The following is a 22,727-nucleotide window of genomic DNA, read 5'->3' as shown; positions in this document are numbered from 1 at the left end:
AGACAAGCTGTATGTACAAGCTGTGCATAGGCTCTTTCCGTGGGTTTGTCTGAACAGATGGAGAGCAGAACCAGTAGACAGGATTCCTACTTCTGTGTGTGCAATATTATAAGGAGCAGTCATCTGAATAGAGCTCACGAATGTGAAGCTTAAAGGGAAGGGCTGTTTCTCAGCGGCAGAGAACATCTGCTCTGCATGCAGAAAAATAAAAACAATAATTTATTACTTATAAACCCCCCCCCCCAAAATGTGGTTGGGTTTCCCCATCCCCTCTGGGTGGCTCCCAACAGAATATTAAAAACACGATAAAACATCAAACACTAAAAACTTCCCTAAACAGAAAATTCCTTCCAGTAGCACCTTAGAGACCAACTAAGTTTGTTCTTGGTATTTTTGTTCTTGGTATGAGCTTTCGTGTGCATGCACACTTCTTCAGATACACTGAAACGGAAGTCACCAGACCTAAACAGGGCTGCCTTCAGGTGTCTTCTAAAAGTCAGTTGTTTATTTCCTTGGCATCTGATGGGAGGGCGTGCCACAGGGAGGGTGCCACTACTGAGAAGGCTCTCTGCCTGGTTCCCAGGTTCAATCCCTGGCATCTCCAAGCAGGGCTGGGAGAGACCCAGAATACTTGGAATCCCCTCTATAAATGTTACATCATAAATATCTCTCGACGGTGAAAATAGGCAGTGTGGCAGATGTGGTTTGAACACACATCAGATGCCCGGAAAACAAATGTTTGTGCAGACAAACGAATTCCACCCCACTTAAGGTTAATTGTAATCTGAATTGACTGTTTTTTGCTTTCCTACTTAAGATGGGTCCTTTTTAACTATCTATATGCTGCCCTTCAGTTTAGCAAAATCTCAGGGTGGTCCCAGGTTACGTTCTGAAGGCAGAGGGGCATATGCGACGACCCACTTTGCGGAAGCTAAGCAGGTCTGGGTCTGGCCAGTGTCTGGATGGGAGACCATCTGCATGGTGGAAGAAAAGTGGGATATAAATGTAAAGGGGCAGGAATCAAATCAAGATAAAACAAGTGGGGGGGGGAAGCAAGCAGGAGTAAAATAATAAAAGTTGATGCAGCAGGATCTGACACAAGGGACCCTTCATCCACCAGTTGCACTGATCCTGGCTAGACTGCACTCGCTGCCAGTTAGTTTTCTGGGCCCAATTCAAAGTGCTAGTTTTGACCTATATGGCTCAGGATTGCAATGCAAGGATCACCTTTCCCCTTAGAAGCTGACCTAGACTCAGCTATCATCCTCTGATGCCCTTCTTTGTGTGCCTCTTTCACGAGAGGTCTGGAGGGTGGCAACATGAGAACTGGCCTTTTTTGTGGTGGCTCCCCATTTATGGAACACTCTCCCCAGGGAAGCTTGCCTGGCGCCTTCATTACATATCTTTAGGTGCCAGGTGAAAATGTTCCTCTTCAACTAGGCCTTTGACTGATTGACGTCCGATGCCCTTTTAGGTTTGTTCGTTCTCTATTTTTGTTTCGTGCTTTGTGTTTTTATGCTGTGAACAGGCCAGATACCTTTGGATGCAAATTTAATAAATAAAATAAAATAATACCTGGAGCCGACCCTGGAGGTAGGGTGCATGCAGGATGAGGGATAGCTCCGTCTATTGAACACAAGACACTTAATCCCGGGGTTGTGGGTTCAAGCTCCACATTGGGCAAAAGATTCCTACATTGCAGGGGGTTGGACTAGATGACCCTCGTGGTCCCTTCCAGCTCTATGATTCTGTGACATAGATCAGTAATTGAGCACATGCTTTACACACAGAAAGCCCCAGGTGCAGTCCTTGGCACTTCTAAATCCTTGGCAGCTAGACTGGTGACTGGGAGTGGCCTCCGAGACCATATAACACCGGTCCTGAAAGACCCACATTGGCTCCCACTACATTTCCAAGCACAATTCAAAGTGTTGGTGCTGGCCTTTAAAGCCCTAAACGGCCTCGGTCCTGTATACCTGAAGGAACGTCTCCACCCCCATTGTTCAGCCCGGACACTGAGATCCAGCTCCGAGGGCCTTCTGGCGGTTCCCTCACTGCGAGAAGCGAGATTACAGGGAACCAAGCAGAGGGCCTTCTCGGTGGTGGTGCCCGCCCTGTGGAACGCCCACCCACCAGATGTCAAGGAAATAAACAACTACCTGACTTTTAGAAGACATCTGAAGGCAGCCCTTTTTAATGTTTCATGATGATGATGATGGATGATGAATATTTTGTTGGAAGCCACCCAGAGTGGCTGGGGAAACCCAGCCAGATGGGTGGGGTATTATTATTATTATTATTATGCTGGGAATGTCTCCTGTCTAAAACTGGAGTGCTGCTGCCAGCCAGTGTGAACAGAATGGAACTAGATGGACCAGTGGTCTGACTCAGTGTGAGCAGACTTCCTTAGGGAGGTGCTATATTCCAGGGGCAGAGTGTGTGTTTATGTTTTGCATGCAGAAGATCCAAGGGTCAGTCCCTGGCAGAGAAGGCCGGGAAGAGCCTCCGGACTGAAACCTTTCAGGCTGAGGCCCTGCCCACCAGTGTAGACAACACTGAACTCAACTGCAGCCACGATCCGACTCGGGATAAGGCAGTTTCCTATGTCCCTATTAGTTACCCTTCAACAAACGGCAACTATTTTGTCCTGCAATAAGGGTGATTAAAGACTGTCCACAGGGCAGGTTTCCTCGGTCCTACTGCTATCCGAAGTGGGCATTTGCTGTGATGGATTAGTTTGGAATAATGAACTCCTGGCTCTCTGCTCACAATCTGAGGCAAAAGAGTAGGCGGCTCTCTAAATTAAATTTTCTCTTCCCCTCCATCCACATGGTCTTTGTGTCTGGCTGGCTGCACCAGACACATTTTTGGGGGGTGGGGAGTTGCCAACAGTTGAAATCCCACATTTGAAGTGTTGTGAGGCCGTTCTAAGCAGCCATGGCTTTCCCCAAATATTTCTGGGAGCTGTTAAGATCGCCGAGAGTTGTTAGCAGGCCCCAGATTCTCCTCCCAGAGCCACAGTTCTCCAGCCACCCCTGCGAAGAGGGATTGACTCTTCCGGGTTAAACCACTCTGGGACTCTCTTGTTCCAGCCTACCTTGTCAGATGGTTGTGAAGATAAAACGGGAGAGCAGCTATGTGTACGCCGTCTTGAACTCCTTGGAGGAAGGATGAGTTATGGATGCTGTTGACAACAGCAACAACAACCTATTTTGCAATTAGGGCAGCGGAGTTAACATAACGTGGGGTGGCTTGTTAGCGGAAAATAAAACATGAGCCTGCCCAGGTTTGTATGGCCACCCATCATGGATGCTTTAATTTAGATTCCTGCATTGCAGTGGGTTGGACTAGATGACCGTTGGGGGTCCCTTCCAAGTCTGTGATTCTGTGGATTGGGCCATTTTGGCAGGGATAAACTGTGGGAAACTGGGCTTCATTGGGATAATCAGAGGCCCCTGGTGATCTTTGGTTCTGTGGGCATTTAATGCCTTGTTCTTGTAGGGCCATCTCCTCCTTTTCAAAACTGCCCTCCCGCATTGGATTTCATAGCGTTGGAAGCAGGCAATCAGCTTCCTGCGAAGGCCCCGGCCTTGACACTTTTATTAACGGTCTGGCAGGTGCCGTGCAGAAGTGACTGTTGCTGCCTCCTTGGGGAGACCAACTGCAGCGCTGCCCATAAACCCTTCCTTTGTCTCCACGTCCCCAGGCGGCATTGAACCAAATCCTTGTGTCCTTCAGAACCCCGAGCGATTGCATCCTGCAGCAGAGCCACTTGCGCCTCGAAGACAAGAGAGGCATCGCTTTTCACCAAACAAATGGCCAGTGTCTGGCTTGATGTTTTTGCAATTCCCTTTAGGCACTTTTGAAAGAAAGAAAGAAAGAAAGAAAGAAAGAAAGAAAGAAATAAAGAAAGAAGGCGTGTGTGGTGCGTTGTGATTTCCATAAAAAGCATTGCTTTACTCTCCTAAAAATCCAAGAGGCTTTATTTCCTACCCAGGCCTTCTCAACCTGGTGCATTGGACTACAACTCCCATCAGTCCAAACTAGCAGCTGGGGCTCATGGAAGTTGTAGTCCAAAATACTTGGAAGGTGCCAGGTTGGCAAAGGATGTCCTCCCTGTAAGTCTCTCTCTCTCTCTCTCTCTCTCTCTCTCTCTCTCTCTTAAATAATTTTTATTGGTTTTTGCACATGTTTTCCAAACATAACACCCCACGTTATACAATATAACAAACCTTTGGCTATCAAAGGCTATCAAAGCTGTCAACCTCGACTAATGGTTTTCTAACTTTCTTTCTGATTTTGCATTTTATTTTAATAGTTATTGCTATAACATCCAAATCCTAAATAAACTCCTTCTTAGTCCTTTTTTTGCAATAATTCATAGTCCTCCCTGTAAGTCTCATTTGTAGAAGGTGCGTTAAAAAAAATTGTAGCAGATGAATAAAGCAACAGCAGCAGCAACCCTGTGATTTTTGCATGAGTGTCAGCTGTGACTTATTCTGAGCAAGAGCTTGCCAGCTCAGGAGGGTGTGATTTAATCCTTGCTACATTTTTGTTTAAGATACAGTGAAATGCTTGCCCAGGAAATGTTTTTCAGATTGCAACATTTCCATGCTGCGCTGGGCTCTCTTTGTCAGAGGAGTTGAAGCAGGGACTCAGCTGCCATCTCCCAAGGATGCTGTAGTCGCAATCTGAGTTGCAGATCCTATCTTGAGCAGGAGGTTAGACCAGAGGACCTCCAGTGCCCCTTTCAACCCTCTGTGGATAGTGTGCCAGGGTTATGCACTAGTTTATGGGGATGTGGGTGGCACTGTGCTCTAAACCACTGAGCCTCTTGGGCTTGCTGATCAGAAGGTCAGCGGTTCGAATCCCAGTGACGGGGTGAGCTCCCGTTGCTCCGTCCCAGCTCCTGCCAACCTAGCAGTTTGAAAGCACACCAGTGCAAGTAGATAAATAGGTACCGCTCCGGAGGGAAGTTAAACAGCGTTTCCATGAGCTCTGGTTTCCATCATAGTGTTCCGTCACGCCAGGAGCAGTTTAGTCATGCCGGCCACATGACCCGGAAAGCTGTCTGTGGACAAACGCTGGCTCCCTCAGCCTGAAAGCGAGATGAGCGCCGCAACCCCACAGTCACCTTTGACTGGACTTAACCATTCAGGGGTCCTTTACCTTTTACCTTACTGGTTCATGCCAAATCCTGGACCCCAAGCCGAATCAGTTTGACCCAGAGTTTGACCAGAACAGGTTGAGACAGTGCTGGATTGGGTCCACCCAGATGGCACTGTCAAATGGGGTCACGTGGCTTCAGCAGAAGTGTCATTGTTCCCATTGACAGACCTCTGCTCATGCTTCAGCATGGCCATTTATAGCCCCACCTCCTTCTCTGGCTCCCCTCCCCCCGTTCCCTCTCTTCAGAATTTCAGTGGATGATGGGAAATGTAGTCTTTTGCCAACGAAACCGCACCTGTCTCCCATGAGACCTCTGCCAAAACAAAAAATGCCCTTTTTTCAAGAATGGGGAAGGGTCGTCTAGTTTTCTCTTGTGGGCCAAGGTGGAATTCCAATACTTGTGCAACCTCTGTGATTAGTTAGGGGTTCAACCCTAATCAAAGACTGCTAGGACTCTCAATCGATCAGGATCAATTGGTCCTTATTTGTCCCAGCTTGGATGGGGCACTCCAGAGCACTGGATTGTGCCCTGAATCGGATTAAGAGGGACGTGCACAGACCTCGTGTTGCATATGCTCCAACTCTCCTATTTACCAGGCCAGCTTCTATTTTCTGGTCCCTCCTAAGTGAGGGTCAAACTAGATGTGATGTTAATAGCACAAATACTGTACTTATTTTAACCCTCTGCCTCTATTTTGGCCGGCGCAATCTGTCACTGGCTCTGCTTTGCCCCTATGATACCCTGTTAATTTTTTTCTGCGTGAATTTCTAAAATCCTTGTGATGTGTTCCCTTGGATCTGAGTTCAGGTCCTGCCCCAAACCCCTAATATCTCCAGAAGCTAAAATTCTAGCGTTTGGGCCAGCTGCATCCTTTCTAGCATGTTCTGTGTATTCATACCAAGGTGCCGTGCATAGTTCGTTGCAGTGTTCCATTTCATGCCCTGCAGCTGCTGAGATACATTTTAGAACGGATGATAACTTATTTTAGGAACATCTGTGGTTTCCTAGGCTCCTTTCAACAGCAACAAGCACTCTTCCAGGTTTGAAGTTGGCGGAAGACAGGCTGTTAAAGGGTCAACTCATTTCTGCTGTGCTTCTTTCTCACTTACAAAGCACCCAAGGTTTTCAAAGGGCTAGGAAGATATTAAAAGTTCAGACTTTGCATGGACAAGTATAATGAAATCTGGAGCTCATTTATACAAAATACAGTAGGTTAAAACAATAAATGTAATTGGTAACTGTTAACTGTTATAGTGATATACTATATATATACAGTGTATATATATATATATATACACACACACACACACACACACACACAAACACATATATGTATATATGTATATTTTCATTTCCTCACATTTATTTTCCTCTTTTAAAAATAGCACCTTATATGTAAAGGAAAAAATAATAATACTGTGTAAAACAGTCCCTGCTTGCAAGCTCAGAACCCAATTGAAACCACACAAAAGGAAAAAGGAATAGGGAGGGCAGAGGAAAGAAAGCACTTCTCTGTCTGATAGATAGGTGGAGGGGCCTCCCACCCTCTGGCTATGATGTTCTTCCTTGGAGGCCAGGCAAGGGGTGTTGCATTCTAGTGCCCCTTGGCACTAGAATTGTGCTATTTTTCAGCTCTGCCATCCCAAGGCAACTGCGAGTTGGAGCCGTAGATTTGTCAGGGATCATCCCTCCCCAGCCCTTCAACTCGTGATCTTCTCAGAGGAGTTGCAAGAAAGGCAGGTCTCCACCAAATGGAGAATGTGGCTGAATCTTCTCTGAACTTATTTCACTGCTTGTATGGGCAACCTCTGGACCTCGGAATTCTCCAGCCACACCCCCTTCCCAGCCACGCCTTCTTTTGCCACGCCATGCCCTCACCGGCCATGCTTTGCACCCTCCTTGAGCATTTCCCACTGACTGATTTGTGTTCTTGGATGTTGGTGCACCCTGCTTGCTTGGATGGATAGCAGAGGTGCGTATGAGCAGTGTTAGAAATTGGACTTCCAGAATGTTCAGAAACCAAGGCGCGGCTTCCAATTGGCTGCAGGAACCTCCCGCAGCCAATCAGAAGCCGCACCTGATGTTCAAATTCCAAAGAACGTTCGCAAACCGGAACACTCACTTCCGGGATTGCGGCGTTCGGGAGCCAAAACGTTCGAGAACTAAGCTGTTCGAAAACCAAGGTACGGCTGTATAAAGTTCACTGCTCCTGCTCAGGCTGCCAAGAAAAGAAAAAAAAAATTGGTTCCTGAAATTCATTCTGATTGCGCAGATAAAATATAACAGATATACATATAATAATGGATGTGGCACTAGTGTGTGAAAACAATCAAGACCCAATGATCCCCAGGCATGCACCTCCAGATGGTAGAGATGTCAGGCGTCATCATGGCACCTGGGCATCTTCACCTGGTTGCAAGTGGCCGATAAAGGTAAAGGGACCCCTGACCATTAGGTCCAGTTGTGGACGACTCTGGGGTTGCGTTGCTCATCTCGCTTTAGTAGCTGAGGGAGCTGGCGTACAGCTTCCGGGTCATGTGGCCAGCATGACTAAGCCGCTTCTCATGAAACCAGAGCAGCACATGGAAACACTGTTTACCTTTCCGCCGGAGTGGTACCTATTTATCTACTTGCACTTCATGCTTTTGAATTGCTAGGTTGGCAGGAGCAGGGACTGAGCAATGGGAGCTCACCCCGTCGCGGGGATTCGAACCGCCGACCTTCTGATCGGCAAGCCCTAGGCTCTGTGGTTTAACCCGCAGCATCACCCGCATCCCTTGTAGGGACTGTTAAAGGTGCTTCTCTCCCCCCCCCTCCCATTTCCTAATGGTTTTTATGTCTGTCTAACACAATTTTCTTTCTGGTCTTTCAGGTGTATGCATCTACCAAGGCTCATCGTTTCAGGTAGGTCATATTTAATGTTATTTGTGACTAGCTGTGCTTGAATTAGATTTCATTTTATGGCATGGAAGGGGCTTTGTCCTTGAAGCAAATTCTAGCCTGGAAGAATGAAAGCACAGCACTCAGACGATGATGGGACCGGAGAGGTCCCAGCTCCGCATACCTGTTGCGATGGCATCCGCTGTTACTGTTTTTGAGATGGCTACCATGGGGCACAAGTTGGCTCGAACTGGCGGGGGGGCGGGGGAGAGGGCTTGGGGAGGGAGCATTTGCAGATTTTGCAAAAGGCCTATCTGCTTCTTTCCCCAATGCTATCCCTTCATTGCAATGTTACCTTTTTACGAAGTTGCAAAATCATTTTTAAAAAAACACACGAGGCATGGCTTTGACTGCAACCCTCAACACACCCTCCCAATTCGAGCCCAGCAAAACTTCTGGATAAACATTCATAGAATTGCACTGTTTATTGATCTGAAAGGTAACTCTATATTTGTTACATGGCCCTTTTATGGTTGTAAGTAAACCTTTTAAAAAAATGTTACAGAACTGCGTTTAACTATTCTGTCCCATTAAATTGAACGGGGCTTGATTTTGGGTAGACACAGAATCATGCCTAGGATTCCACTGTATATAGGGGTGTGTGTTTTGTAAGCCCTGAGGTACAGAACATGTTTGAGATTTCCGTTTTTCAGCCAGCTGTGTTTTTATCCATGGCTGAAGGAGTGAGCACGGGAGACGATTTTCAGTAAAACTCTTAAAGCCTTGATTTTATGATATAAATTGTTGCTGAGTTTTTTTTAAGAGTAATGATCTTTGTCGGCTTAGCCATGCTGTAAGAGAAAGTATTAGCTGTGTCAGGAAATGTATGTAAACTTTTCCCCTATGTAGAGTGTGGCATGTGAGATTAGGTTGCAAGTGCCTGAGAGATGGGTACGGCCTGCTTTTTAATTCTCTGCCTTAGAAGGGTGAACTGCCCTTAGTACTGCTGGGCCAATTTTTGGCTCAACTGTGGGTTTTCCTTTTCTTTCTTTTTTTGACATTTCATTGCATGGTGTGCTTAACAAAAAATGCTCCCATCAATCTTCCGTGGGAGGAAAGCGGCGAGAGATTCTAAGGTTGTTTCCAGTTGACCTGTTCGAGGACTATTTATCCTGATTTGTTTGCGGGGAGGTTAGACAATGTTGCGTCAATCCAAATGTTTCTCCAAACTTTGCATTGTATTTTCCCGTTGCTTACCTCTTTGGGAGAACGCTGGTTTTGGGAGGAGGAAGTTTTGTTGTATGATAGCTTTAACAACGCATTGTGAATTCCAACAGTATGTGATTTTGACCTGGCAATATATCACGAATCATGGTGTGTGTTAAGGCTGGGTGATATATCACCCCAAACTGGTTTACAGCCCATATCAAGATATTGGTTTCATAATTTTTGACCTGGCGTATATTGCGAATCATGGTGTGTGTGTGTGTGTGTGTGTGTGTGCTATGCAAAAATCACAATGTGTGTGTGTGGGGGGGAACTGTGAAGCTAGGCAATGCCTCTACATAGTTCCATCCTTATTTCAGACATTGTGATATATCAGTATATCACGATGTTTAGCTGGTAATACACAGTATCAAGAAGAAGAGTAGAAGAGAAGAGTTTTGGATTTGATATCCCGCTTTATCACTACCCGAAGGAGTCTCAAAGCGGCTAACATTCTCCTTCCCCTTCCTCCCCCACAACAAACACTCTGTGAGGTGAGTGGGGCTGAGAGACTTCAGAGAAGTGTGACTAGCCCAAGGTCACCCAGCAGCTGCATGTGGAGGAGCGGAGACGCGAATCCGGTTCCCCAGATTACGAGTCTGCTGCTCTTAACCACTACACCACACTGAAAACCAGATATTGCCCAGCTCTCCTGGAGACGTAGTTCCAATTATTTCCGGCATGCATGGACTAGGTGGTTTCTATGCAACTCCTTTTATCCCCTACCTTGTGAGGTGTGAATTGCCCCCCCCCATTGTTCTGTGTCTGACCTTCCTAACTGAGATTTAGCTCTCAATTTAATGCCCTTGTGCAAATGCGGTTTGCTTTCTTTCCTCCATCCGTATGCCGCCAGTTGCTCCCTGCGTCTAACCCTCTTAGAGTTAAAATTCCTCTTCCCTCCCAACTTTGACATTGTCCCTTTAAAGCTGTCCTGTTGCAAAGAGAGAGAGAGGGGTGGGGGGATGAGATGAAATTGATTTACGGCCCGTTGTCTTTGGCGGACGGCTCGGCGAAAAGCCGGAGCAGATTACATGCATTTGTTTCCATTAAAAATATACTGTGGAGCATCACAATGTTTTAAAGGCTATTGAGAAATCTGCCTACACTCCATCAACTCTAATAAATTGTGCGGCAGATAATTCTCCCCTCCACATTTTGGCTCGATAAGTACTGTAATATACTGGTGCTCAGAACACGCGGAAATGAGACATCAGGATGTCACCACTGCCTGCTGACGTGCGGCTGATATTTGCAGGACTTTTTTTTCACCAGGCTTGTAGGTTTTCCTAGGTGGCAAAGACAGCGCGGATGCCAGACACGTACAGAGCTCCCTTTTGTCATGATGTGGCACAGCCTAAGTGACTGATTCTTAGCCCTCCGCTTATGATAGACTGCTGGTTCCTCTCCATGTATCTCCGCAGATGTCGTGGGAGGGACTGAGGAAGGAAAGTTCTCATGAACCAGATAATGGCAGCAAGAGCTGTAGCTTGGCTAGTTGCGTCTTAATCTGTGTTTTTAATTTTTGTTCCTTCCGCCGTTCTTTTTTTAAAAAATCAATTTTTCCAAATTGTTACAAGCCATGCTAAATTAATTTATTTTAATACAATTTCTTAAGATCAGGTTTCTCCCCCCCCCGTTGCGTAACATGTCCAAGATATGTCCACATCGCTGCATCAGTTCTTATTAGTCTCTAGTTCTCATCACTTCACTTGCCGTGAAACATTTCTTTCAGTTGCCCCCTTGTGTGTTTTAATTTTTGTGAGCCTCCTTGAGTCCTTGTTCTGGGGTAAAAGTGGAATCATCATCATTATCATCATCATCAGCGGCAGCACAACAACCCTGTGAGGTAGGTCAGGCTGAGAGAGGCAGTGACTGGCCCAAGGTGAGCTTCATGGCTGAGCAGGGATTTGAACCCTGGTCTCCAAGGTCCTGGTCCAATACTTTTAGTTTAGCCACTGCACCACTTCTTCAAGTCCAAATACAGTGGTACCTCGGGTTACAGATGCTTCAGGTTACAGACGCTTCAGGTTACAGATTCCGCTAATCCAGAAATAGTACCTCGGGTTAAGAATTTTGCTTCAGGATGAGAACAGAAATTGTGCTCTGGCGGTGTGGTGGCAGCGGGAGGCCCCATTAGCTAAAGTGGTGTTTCAGGTTAAGAACAGTTTCAGGTTAAGAACGGACCTCCGGAACGAATTAAGTTCTTAACCTGAGGTACTTGATTGGAGAAAAAAAAGAAGAACCCCGTAAGCTGTAAGTACGGAGTTTAATTGGCTTCTAAATTGATCCAATTGGCTTTTGGGGAGGAATGCTAAAAAGGAAGTCCGTTCCTCTCCCCTGTTGATTTTAAGAAAGTGACAGTGTTTCTAGCTGTTGCTGCACTTAGTTGATATAATGTTTCTTTTGGCGCACGTTTCAAGATCGAACTGTTAAAACCCCTGTTAGGGGAGGACTGATATTTTTGAAGTATTTCTTCTCAAAATCGGTGGATTATAAAGAGCTTCGGCACCCTGAATAGGGGGAAATGGCGGCTGGAATTTGAGGTTTGAAGATGGAAAAGTACTGAACTTTGTTATTTCCTGCCTACTTCTACCCTTTTTGGTTTCGCTTTTAAAAATGAATGAAGATCCGGGAATGACCCAAGAACAAAGGACAATTCTTTTGGAATTAGAACTGTTGTACCAGAGACTAGAACTGTTGAACCAGAATGTCGATGAAATATTTTTTGGGACTGGTAACGTTGCTGAGAACTCTCCTAAGGAATTTGAGGATATAACTAGTGAACAATATACAGAACAACATGCAGAGACCATGCAACTCCAGGAAGAAGAAAAACCCTGTTGGAGTGAGAGGCACAGGGTTGAATATAGAAAAATTGTTTTGAAGATTGAAATGGAGATGCTGGATGGTGAATTATTATATCTTTTGAAGAATCCTGCAAAAATGTTTTGGGATAAGGCTTTGGCTTTCGGATATGTACCACTGTAATTAAAAAATGTCTTTATGATGGGAAGAAGAAGAAGAAGAAGAGTTTGGATTTGATATCCCGCTTTTCACTACCTGAAGGAGTCTCAAAGCGGCTAACATTCTCCTTTCCCTTCCTCCCCCACAACAAACACTCTGTGAGGTGAGTGGGGCTGAGAGACTTCAGAGAAGTGTGACTAGCCCAAGGTCACCCAGCAGCTGCATGTGGAGGAGCGGGGAAGCGAACCCGGTTCCCCAGATTATGAGTCTACCACTCTTAACCACTACACCACACTGGCTCTACATCCACAGTCAAGAGATCTCCACTGCCATTCTTGCATAGGTATTTCCTTGCATGTTGCCGCTTGCTGGCTGTAACCAGGTCAAAGTTTGTGTTTAACAAGAAATGTTTTGCTTGGAAACAATCAGCTGAGTCTAAAAAGGGAGGTTGGCAATGTGGGGTTGTTAACCCCGGTTGAGCAGTGTGATCTGGCCCCTCAAGTACTCACAAAGGTCTTGGTGGCAGTGGCAAAAGAAGTCGATACAGTGCTGGAGTGAGGGAAGCTCAGTGCCTGATGGAGATACACATCACCCCCGGCACCACAGCAGTACAATTCCCATAGCAGTGGAAATGGCTGATAACCCAACCAGCGGGCCAGATTAGGCCCCCGAAACAGACACTGGACATGCCTGATCTAAGCGACCTCTTGAAGATTTCAGAATCTCGACAACTCTTGCAGCAGCAAGTAACTGACAGAAATGAATTCCTTGATGAATCTGCGTTTTCATTCAATGACAGCAGCCGAAAAGGTGTGGGTGCAAGGGGTGCGCCGTGGAAGGGAAGCAATATTAGTGATCACTAATGCATGGACTGCTGTCAGATACTGCAAGGTTGGCAGTAACTGGATCACTGGAGTGGATCTCGTCGGTTGCTTTTTCTGCATGCTAAAGGGCACATTAAAAAAAAAATTAGTTGCCAATTTTTTTTTATGGGCTCTGTCGCTGTGCCTTTTACAGCAGCCTGACACAGATGAAACTAAGCACAGGAAGGTATTCTTGGCATAGAGACAAGTGTGGATAGCTTCACTTGCGACATCTGTGTCATGCAAAAAGCACAGGAGCAGAACATTTTTAAAATTAAAAATGCTGGCAACCCTTCCAGACTGGTTTCTTTTTTGTTGGGGTGGAACAGACTCCCATGAGAGGTAGTGGGCTGTCCTTCCTTGGGTGTTTTTAAGCAGAGGTGGGATGGCCACCTGCCAGGTATGATCTAGTCGAGATTCCTGCATTGCAGGGGGTTGGACTAGATGACCCTCAGAGGTCCCTTCTGACTACAGTTCTGTGGTTCTGTGTGATTCAGAAGTGCTCACCTTAATCATTGCTTCCTGAGCAAAGCAATTCTACCTTTTGGGTCCGCGAGCTTCCCTTCGCCGTCCTCCTCAGTGTCTCTTCCCTCCTGCACCTCCGAGGCGTTCAGCTCGTTCTTTTTTTAAAATAAAAAATAAAATAGATGAATAGGTGTCTAAGTCAGCTACTTTCCTTTTCAGTCAGCTACATTCCTCTTTGTCTTCACCAGGCTTTGAAGGAAGCGCATTACAGAAAGGATTGATTATGTGCTATTGTATCCTGCTTCCTAAGCACTTAACGGCTGTGTACAATGGTAAATGCTGAAAAACAATATTTTATGCAAAAGCGTTCCCACCCCCCACCCCAGTGAACGTAATGGGGGTGGGGGGAGGAGAAGGAACTCTTCTTAAGCTTTGTGCAACAAAAAAAAGAGAGAAAAAAGAGGCACTCTGAATCCCCATAGGGGATGATGTACTTGCCTGTTTTTGCAGGATCAGGCCAGCAGCCCATCTCGTCCAGCATCCTGTTACTCACAGATGCTTATGGGAAGCCTACAAGCAGGACCCAGTGGCAGATTTGGGCTCTCAAATTTCAGTGGCGCCCTGTGTGATGCTAAAATTCGCCATCTTGCCCCACCTCTCTCGCTCTGTTCTACTCCATTATTGTAGCGCCGCCTGCAGTGCCGCACCTAGCGCGGCCAAGCCAGTCGCGCTACCTTAAAACCACCTTTGCGGGACCCGAGCACAAGAGCGCTTTCCCTCCTGCAGTCTCTCTGCTGCACTGAGGAGGAATGGTGGGAGCCTGCCCCTCCCCCTGCTCCTGCTCCTGATCCAGATCCTCAACCTTCCCAGTAGCTGGAGGGCAGTATAGATTTGGAACAGTGGTTTGCAGAGGGACATCGTTCAGAAGGCAGAAGCTGGGAAATGCTGGATGGGGAACAGCTAGGAGAAGAAACACTGTAATTGGAAGAGAGAGGGTTAACACATTCACAGCCTCTGGACAGTATCCACACACACACACCGTCTCCAAAGTCATGGAGAGCTCAGAAAGTGGCAGAATAGAAAGCACAGAGGGTGCAAACTCAGCTTACAAGACGTAGGAGTGGTGTAGATTAATAGGGATGGAAGTGGGTGGTATCCTTAATTGGGAGCACCGCCATTCTGGGAGATGGGTTCTTTGTTCTCTCGCCGTGATTATTAAAGTTTCTAACTGGTAAGAAGGCTCCTTTTCCTTTGTTCTGCTTCTCTACTGTCAGAGGGAGGAAGCCGATTCCCTGAAGCCTGACACTCCCTTGGCTGGTATTCAGCAGCGTTACTGCTTCTGACCGTGGAAGCAGAGCAGAGCCATCATGGCTACTAACCATGGATAGCTTTGTCCCCCACAAATTTGTCCGATCTTCTTTTAAAGCCACCCAGGATGGTGACTGTCTCTGCCTCCTGTGGATGCGCTGGATGCTGTTGGGGCCACCACCTTCTTGGTTCAAATTCATCCCCAATGCCCCCTTAGAAATTAGCCAGGCGCATTTTGCTACTGGCGACCACCTGGACACCTCTAGCATCTCCACCTGGCTGACTCCATCTTTCTTAAACAGGTAAGCTGAAGAGCTTATTTATTTCATTTATAACGCCCTCCCTTTTCTCCAAGGAGTACACGTTTCACCCTTTCCTCGGTTAATCCCTACGACGACCCTGTGAGGTAGGTAAAGAGGCATCACTCATGACTGAGTGGGGATTTGAACTCTGATCTCCCAGGTCCTAGTCTGACACACTCACCACTATACCCCACTGGCTTCCTAGAGTCCTTCTGCTATGAGGCAGTTCTATAAATTAAGTAGGTAAAAAATAAATAAATGGGGAAAGCAAAATGTCACTTAGAGAAGGACCTGAAATATTTTCCTTGAAGTTTGCATTTGTCCTTTTCTGGATTGTTTTATTTGATGTTATAACGTGTTCATTTTGGACTCACAGCTGTCCATGGAGGCGCAGGTTAATTCTGCGTCCAGGACGGCTGTCTACCAGCTCCACCTGGTACGAAGGCTGAGACCCTACCTGCCCACAGACTGTCTCACCAGAGTGCTGCATGCTCTAGTTGTCTCCCGCTTGGACTACTGCAATGCGCTCTACGTGGGGCTACCTTTGAAGGTGACCTGGAAGCTGCAACTAATCCAGAATGCGGCAGCCGGACTGGTGACTAGGGGTGGCTGCCGAGACCACATAACACCGGTCCTGAAAGACCTACATTGGCTCCCAGTATGTTTCCAAGCACAATTCAAAGTGTTGGTGCTAACCTTGAAAGCCCTAAATGGCCTCGGCCCAGTATACCTGAAGGAGCGTCTCCACCCCCATCGTTCTGCCTGGATACTGAGGTCCAATGGCGAGGGCCTTCTGGCGGTTCCCTCACTGCGAGAAGCAAAACTACAGGGAACCAGGCAGAGGGCCTTCTCGGTAGTGGCGCCCGCCCTCCCATCTCATGTCAAAGAGATAAACAACTACCTTACATTCAGAAGACATCTGAAGGCAGCCCTGTTCAGGGAAGTTTTTAATCTGTGATATTTTAATGTATCCTAATATCTGTTGGAAGCCGCCCAGAGTGGCTGGGGAAACCCAGCCAGATGGGTGGGGTACTACTACTACTACTAATAATAATAATAATAAACCACCTTGAGATCCCCCCTTTAAAATATAAAGCGGTATAGAAATGGAATGAAAAATAATAATAGTAATAAATTTTGCTGCAACAAAAAACAAAAACTCCTAGATGTTGGCGACCGTAACCCTGGTTTAAGGTTCCATTTGGTGATGGAGCTTATATATCTGAGTTTCTAACACTGCCTATAAGGAAGTGTTGTTCAGAGTAGCCAGTTGAATTGCTCACTAAGGAAGATAACAGCACAATAAATTCGATTAATTGGGCATTTATTCAAAATCCAGTTAAAACGACTTGGTTTAATTGATTCAACAAAACAATCCAGCGATACCAGCTTTTCAAAGTCAGGATAGGTCATTTTTCACACCTCCCTCCCCCTGGCCTCTTAGTGCCCCATAGGGAGCCCACCCACTTTGGGTACCGGTGATCTGTAGCTCCTTAGCCATCGCTGTTCGATTTTCAAATGATTCCGTCTCTTCTTTGAACGATGGCGCCCAGGGAGATGTTGCTGGAGATTCAATGACCGGACACGCATGGGGCTCCCTGCCTGCAAAAACCTCTCCCTCCGATGGCTTTGAAGCCTGGGATGGCCGCTTGTCGCATGGATTAATCAAACTTGTCCCTCGCCGCATTCTCAAAGCTGCATGGCCCTTCTTGAGCCTTCTGAAGGCGGCCTGCATTTCCCTGCGAGAATCCTTGGAAGATTCACCGCTTTATAGTTGAAGGAAAACAAAAGGCAGAAAGGTCAAATGCTTGGTTACAAAAGTGATGGTGGGAGACTCATTGTGTGAGGACACGGTAGAATTCAGCTGCATGGGCATAATTTTTTTGCTGAGGTTAAGCTCCAGAAGTGAGAGCTGGACCATAAAGAAGGCTGATGCTTTTGAATTTTGGTGCTGGAGGAGAATCTTGAGAGTCCCATGGACTGCAAGAAGATCAAACCTCTCCATTCTGAAGGAAATCAGCCCTGAGTGCTCACTGGAAGGACAGATCCTGAAGCTGAGGCTCCAATACTTTGGCCACCTCATGAGAAGAGAAGACTCCCTGGTAAAGACCCTGATGTTGGGAAAGAAGGAGGGCACAAGGAGAAGGGGATGACAGAGGACAAGATGGTTGGACAGTGTTCTCGAAGCTACCAACATGAGTCTGACCAAACTGCGGGAGGCAGTGGAAGACAGGAGTGCCTTGCATGCTCTGGTCCATGGGATCATGAAGAGTCAGACACGACTAAATGACTAAACAACAGCAAGTTCCAGAATCTTTGACTCCAGTTCATCCCTGGAGTGCAGGTGACTCTCAACTTCCTCAGGGCTTGCGTTCCAGGGGCCGAAATCATTTACAGTGAAAACGTCAGGAAGGATTGCCAAAGGTTCCCCCCCCCCCACAATTCTCTGCCCCCTTTCCAATTTTTATTTTATTTTGCCAAACGCACGCAGGTTAAGTTGAAAAGTCCCCTTCTTGGTTGCCATGTTCCGAATTTCTGGTTGAGGGGACACTCAGAAGAAGTCCTCTGTTGATGAGTCTATGGTTCAGATAGGTGAAGAAAGGGCTCTCTGGCTGCTACTCCTAGCAGGCGGGCCGAACCTTTGGCAGCCTGAGGGCCACATTCCCTTATAGTGAACCTCCTGGGGGCCACATGCCAATGGATGGCAGGATCAGAGACAGTTGTGTGCAGAGCGATGGAGGTGACTTCTACTTTTGCATGTGATTCTATGGTTTGCCCGGTTATTTGAGGACATGGTTTTATTTCTGATAATCCCAGTTTTCACACACGAACAAAGTTTCTAGGCCTTAAACATGGCTCTAAACAGGACTTCCATTGGCCAGTGGTAGAGAGTCCAAGCTTTTAGTCCAAGATAAACCATGGGAAATAAGCAAATATATGCTAGTGCATTTTAACGTAATTATTATTTCTGCTTTTTGGTTGTTGCACAGAACTCTGAATGATAATGATGGTGAGGATGATGAGGAAATACACACAGCTATGAACATTGGGAATAAAATATGCTTTATCAAAGCATGAAGCACTTCCAGTTTGATTGCTGTGCTCAAAATCCTCCCACCCACCCCCAAACTACACCCAAGCACCACTGATCTTGAATTTTGTGATGTCTGTGGGTTTTCTGGGTTTTTTTTCTTGCTTTCTGTGCACTCCCCCTTGCTGACTCCCTGATCGAGATGGAAAAGCCGAGCAGGTGAAACTGGAACTGGGCTTGAAGGAAAACAAGATCAGACAGGATAATTATTTCTTCCTGCAGATCCAGCAGATTGGGGGGTGGGGGAGAGAGAATGACCTTAATTACCAGAGGATGTGGCAGTTGAATGGGATGGTTCGAGAGGCCGAAGTTCGCAGTGGCACAGAATAATCACAGTGTCCGTGAAAAAGACGAAAGGATATTGGCTTCAGGTTTGAAATGGTTTTCAGAGAGTACTAAGCACAGAATTCTGATGAGGGCCTAGGAGAAAGGGGGGGCTTTTTTTTTTTAAAGAACCCTCATCATTTTATTGCATGTCAATTTTGAGGTCGTTTCTTCCCCACTTAAAAAAAAATGGAACCCCCCCCTTTCATTTCAACTAGCACAACCATTGAATCTAAAAAGGCTGCCGTCCACAAGACTGTTGGAGCAAGCAACACATGCCTGCCATCGATTCCCTCAGCTCGGATGCCGAAATCACTTCTGGGACACTTGCCTGCAAACTTATCAAGGCAGTGCATGTAGTCATTTCCCCTCTCAACAACCCTGTGAGGTAGGGTAGGGCTGAGACGGAGAGCGACTGGCTCAAAGTCACCCTGTGAGCTTTGTGCACCTGAGTCACCCAGGAGGCTAAGCCAATGCCCTAATCACTAGCCCAGGCTGCCTCAAATTGTGAACTTAAAATTTATGGAACTGGCCGAAAGGACTGGGAGTCTACGGGACCTGAAGGAAGAGATGGTGGAAGACGACTGGAAAAAAAATTAAAGACTGTTTGAAGAAGAGTTTGGATTTGATATTCCGCTTTTCACTACCCGAAGGAGTCTCAAAGCGGCTAACATTCTCCTTTCCCTTCCTCCCCCACAACAAACACTCTGTGAGGTGAGTGGGGCTGAGAGACTTCAAAGAAGTGTGACTAGCCCAAGGTCACCCACCAGCTGCATGTGGAGGAGCGGAGACGCGAACCCGGTTCACCAGATTACAAGTCTACCGCTCTTAACCACTACACCACACTGGCTCTCAAGAAATATTGCAATATGCAATATTTGAAGAAATATTGCAATATGCACTAGTTTATTTCCCTTAGAAAAGCTAGTATAGGTTGTAAGTGTAAAAATTTGAATCTGAATGTAAGAATGGCAAATGTAAAAATAATTAAAAGAATAGTTGATAATGAATTGATTAAATTAGCAAAAGGATAATAGCCAATGTGGAATAAACTGCTAAAGATGCTATAATGAAATTCAGAAGGAAGTGTCCGAGGGAAGTCACCTCAAGATGTTATAGAAACTAGATGAAGTTAAGAAGTACATATGTGGTATTTGTTTTTGTTTATTTCTTGTTTTCGCTGTTGATGTTGTTGTGTCTTTTCTTAGTTATTTGTATTGTCGTATTGTCGGCGGTTCGAATCCCCGCGATTCCGTGCGCTGCTCTGGTTCGCCAGAAGCGGCTTTGTCATGCTGGCCACATGACCCGGAAGCTGTACGCCGGCTCCCTTGGCCAGTAACGTGAGATGAGCGCCGCAACCCCAGAGTTGGACACGACTGGACCTAACGATCAGGGGTCCCTTTACCTTTATTGTCGTATTGTTTATATTGTTGTATTTGTATCATTATTTATTTTAAAATGAATAAAAATCATTTCAAAAAACACAAACAAACAAATTGTGAATTTAACCTCGCACGCAGTTGCGATCGAATGAAAACGTGCAAAGCCAGGGCCAGCAGCCTCCTAGCTCAGCTGCTGTTTCTGATGCGGCCCTTTCCCTGCTCGCCTTGCCATCTGTTGTTATTACAGCATCGCAGTCTGGGAGCCGAGCAAAGGCTGTCCAGGTGTCAAGGTCTGATTTGCACGGTGATCATGGCTCCTGATTTCCAGTGCCTCCCTTGTTGCTTTTGTGGTAATGAGGTGCATCTCGCCCGGAGAAGCTTGGCTGGCACTAGCAGTGAAGGCTGCCAGCCTTTTGTGAATGGTGCCACATTTCACGGCAGCGGCAAAGGACCACAAGGCTTTCCAGCTTGGCGGAAACTCTGTCTTTTGTTAGCCTGGCTCATGGCTAGACAGCAGTCCCTGCTCTGCCATGCGGTGGAACGGCTGAAGGGTGTCTGAAGGAAGGCAACGAATCCGCTGCTCGGAGCTCCTACAGGCTGCCCCATTCTTGAAAGAGAGCATTCAGAATGCGGCAGCTAGACTGGTGACTGGGAGCGGCTGCCGGGACCATATAACACCAGTCCTGAAAGATCTACATGGGCTCCCAGTACGTTTCTGAGCGCAATTCAAGGTGTTGGTGTTGACCTTTCAATCCCTAAGCAGCTTCAGCCCTGTATACCTGAAGGAAGGAGCGTCTCCAACCCCATTGTTCAGCCCAGACACTGAACTTCAGTTCCGAGGGTCTTTTGGCGGTTCCCTTACTGTGGGAAGCGAAGTGACAGGAAACAAGGCAGAGGGCCTTCTTGGTAGTGGCGCCCGCCCTGTGGAACGCCCTCCCATCAGATGTCAAGGAGATAAAGAACAACAACTTTTAGAAGACATGTGAAGTAAGGTTACTAGATGTCCCCCTTTCCCGGGGACATTCCCCGGATTTACAAATCAGTCCCCATACGAAATCAATTGAAGTTGAAAAGTGTCCCCGGATTCATTGAAAAAAATCTGGTAACCTTAATGTGAAGGCAACCCTGTATCAGGAAGTTTTTAATTTTTGATGTGTTTTTATATGTGTTGGAAGCTACCCAGAGTGGCTTAGGCAACCCAGGTCTTCTTCTTCTTCTTCTTCTTCTTCTTCTTCTTCTTCTTCTTCTTCTTCTTCTTCTTCTTCACCACTGTGTAACAGGCATTAAGAAAGTTGCTGTGCCTTGAAATCTCGCAGTTGATGATTAAATTCACATATGCAGTTTAAAGCACTCTGATAATCACTGGGGCACCTTCCCTCTACTTCAGTTAATGATCTGCTCACAAGTCATTCTTTCCCCCACTTTAGCGGTCCACCCTGCCCCCTTACACCAGGTGGGGAGACTTCCATGCTAGCCCATCACTAGGCTTGAGTGCAATCTGACAGGTATCCTTCTAGCCGGCTCCATTGCCATTTTCCACCAACCCCTCCTGCTCTTTTGTGAAATTGATGTGGTGATGGGAAATCCTTCCCACTTTCATGGGTTGCCGCGTTCAGCTTCTTCATCTTCATCCAGTGTGGTGTAGTGGTTAAGAGCGGTAGACTCGTAATCTGGTGAACCGGGTTCGCGTCTCCGCTCCTCCACATGCAGCTGCTGGGTGACCTTGGGCTAGTCACACTTCTTTGAAGTCTCTCAGCCCCACTCACCTCACAGAGTGTTTGTTGTGGGGGAGGAAGGGAAAGGAGAATGTTAGCCGCTTTGAGACTTCTTCAGATAGTGAAAAGCGGGATATCAAATCCAAACTCTTCTCTTCTTCTTTTCAAAGTGTTCCCAGGTGCAACTGTGCTCATGCCCTTTTGAAGTAAAGCAACCTCTTCTGTATACTGGTCGAGAAGTCTGGGACATCTGTGGTTTCTGCATGCTCTATCTATCCATGTGCATTTCATAGCTCCTCCCTCGTGTACACAATGGGTGCAGTTCGTGACTGATGGTGAGATTTGGCGCCCTGAGAAACTTGCTTTTCATTTCAAAGCTTCTAGTCCTTATGAGGGGGGCTGGTGAAACGTCAGAAGGGGTGAGATGGCTGAGCAGGGTTTCCAGGGCTCCAGGCGCTGTGCCTTTCTGCATGACTGCTGGGATGAAGCAAGATAAGCCAGTGCACGGATTCCTGCATGGTTTTACGCAGATCACGGAATGCATCTTGTCTTGGCACACACTTCTGAATTCTTTGAGACTGCTCAAGCACAGCCCTGCCTCTAGGAAAACCCTGGTTGCACTGCTGAGAGTGTTATTGTGTGCAAGGGAAAAAAAAAACAACCAGAGGTCCTTGTAGGTCAAGCTAATGGCTGGTCCCTGTTCCTTGCCCACTGAAGCAGCACCTGGGCTTTTGAAAGGAAATGCTTCTTTTGCAAGTGTTTTTCCCCCTTCGGTCTCTGAAGTTGTAGCTAGACACAAGGAGCGCACTGTGGCACAAATGTTTACGGCTGAGCTCACCCCGCGTCTCACCTGACTTAGTTAGCTCCTCATTTAAATACCGGGGGGTGAACTTGTGTTCAGGCTCTTTTTTCCCCGCCCCTCTGAGAAGAGGCCTCCAAAGGCGTTTGACCTTTTCAGCTTTTCTTTGAAAAACTGGGCTTGGATTTTCCACCTCTC

General features: G+C 46.7%; 1 protein-coding gene across 1 annotated transcript in view; it reads left to right on the top strand.

Moving 5' to 3' along the window:
• The window catches only part of FRAS1 (Fraser extracellular matrix complex subunit 1), a 306,274-nt gene that overhangs the window by 5,666 nt on the left and 277,881 nt on the right, over window positions 1-22,727 (top strand). The window contains exon 2 of the mRNA XM_033159574.1: window positions 8,043-8,074. Within this exon, the coding sequence (XP_033015465.1) occupies window positions 8,043-8,074 (32 nt within the window). The remainder of the gene's footprint in view (window positions 1-8,042; window positions 8,075-22,727) is intronic.

This window comes from Lacerta agilis, chromosome 9 (assembly GCF_009819535.1).
Source record: "Lacerta agilis isolate rLacAgi1 chromosome 9, rLacAgi1.pri, whole genome shotgun sequence".
NCBI classification, from domain to species: Eukaryota; Metazoa; Chordata; class Lepidosauria; order Squamata; family Lacertidae; genus Lacerta; species Lacerta agilis.
This window is presented reverse-complemented; position numbering and strand designations above follow the sequence as displayed.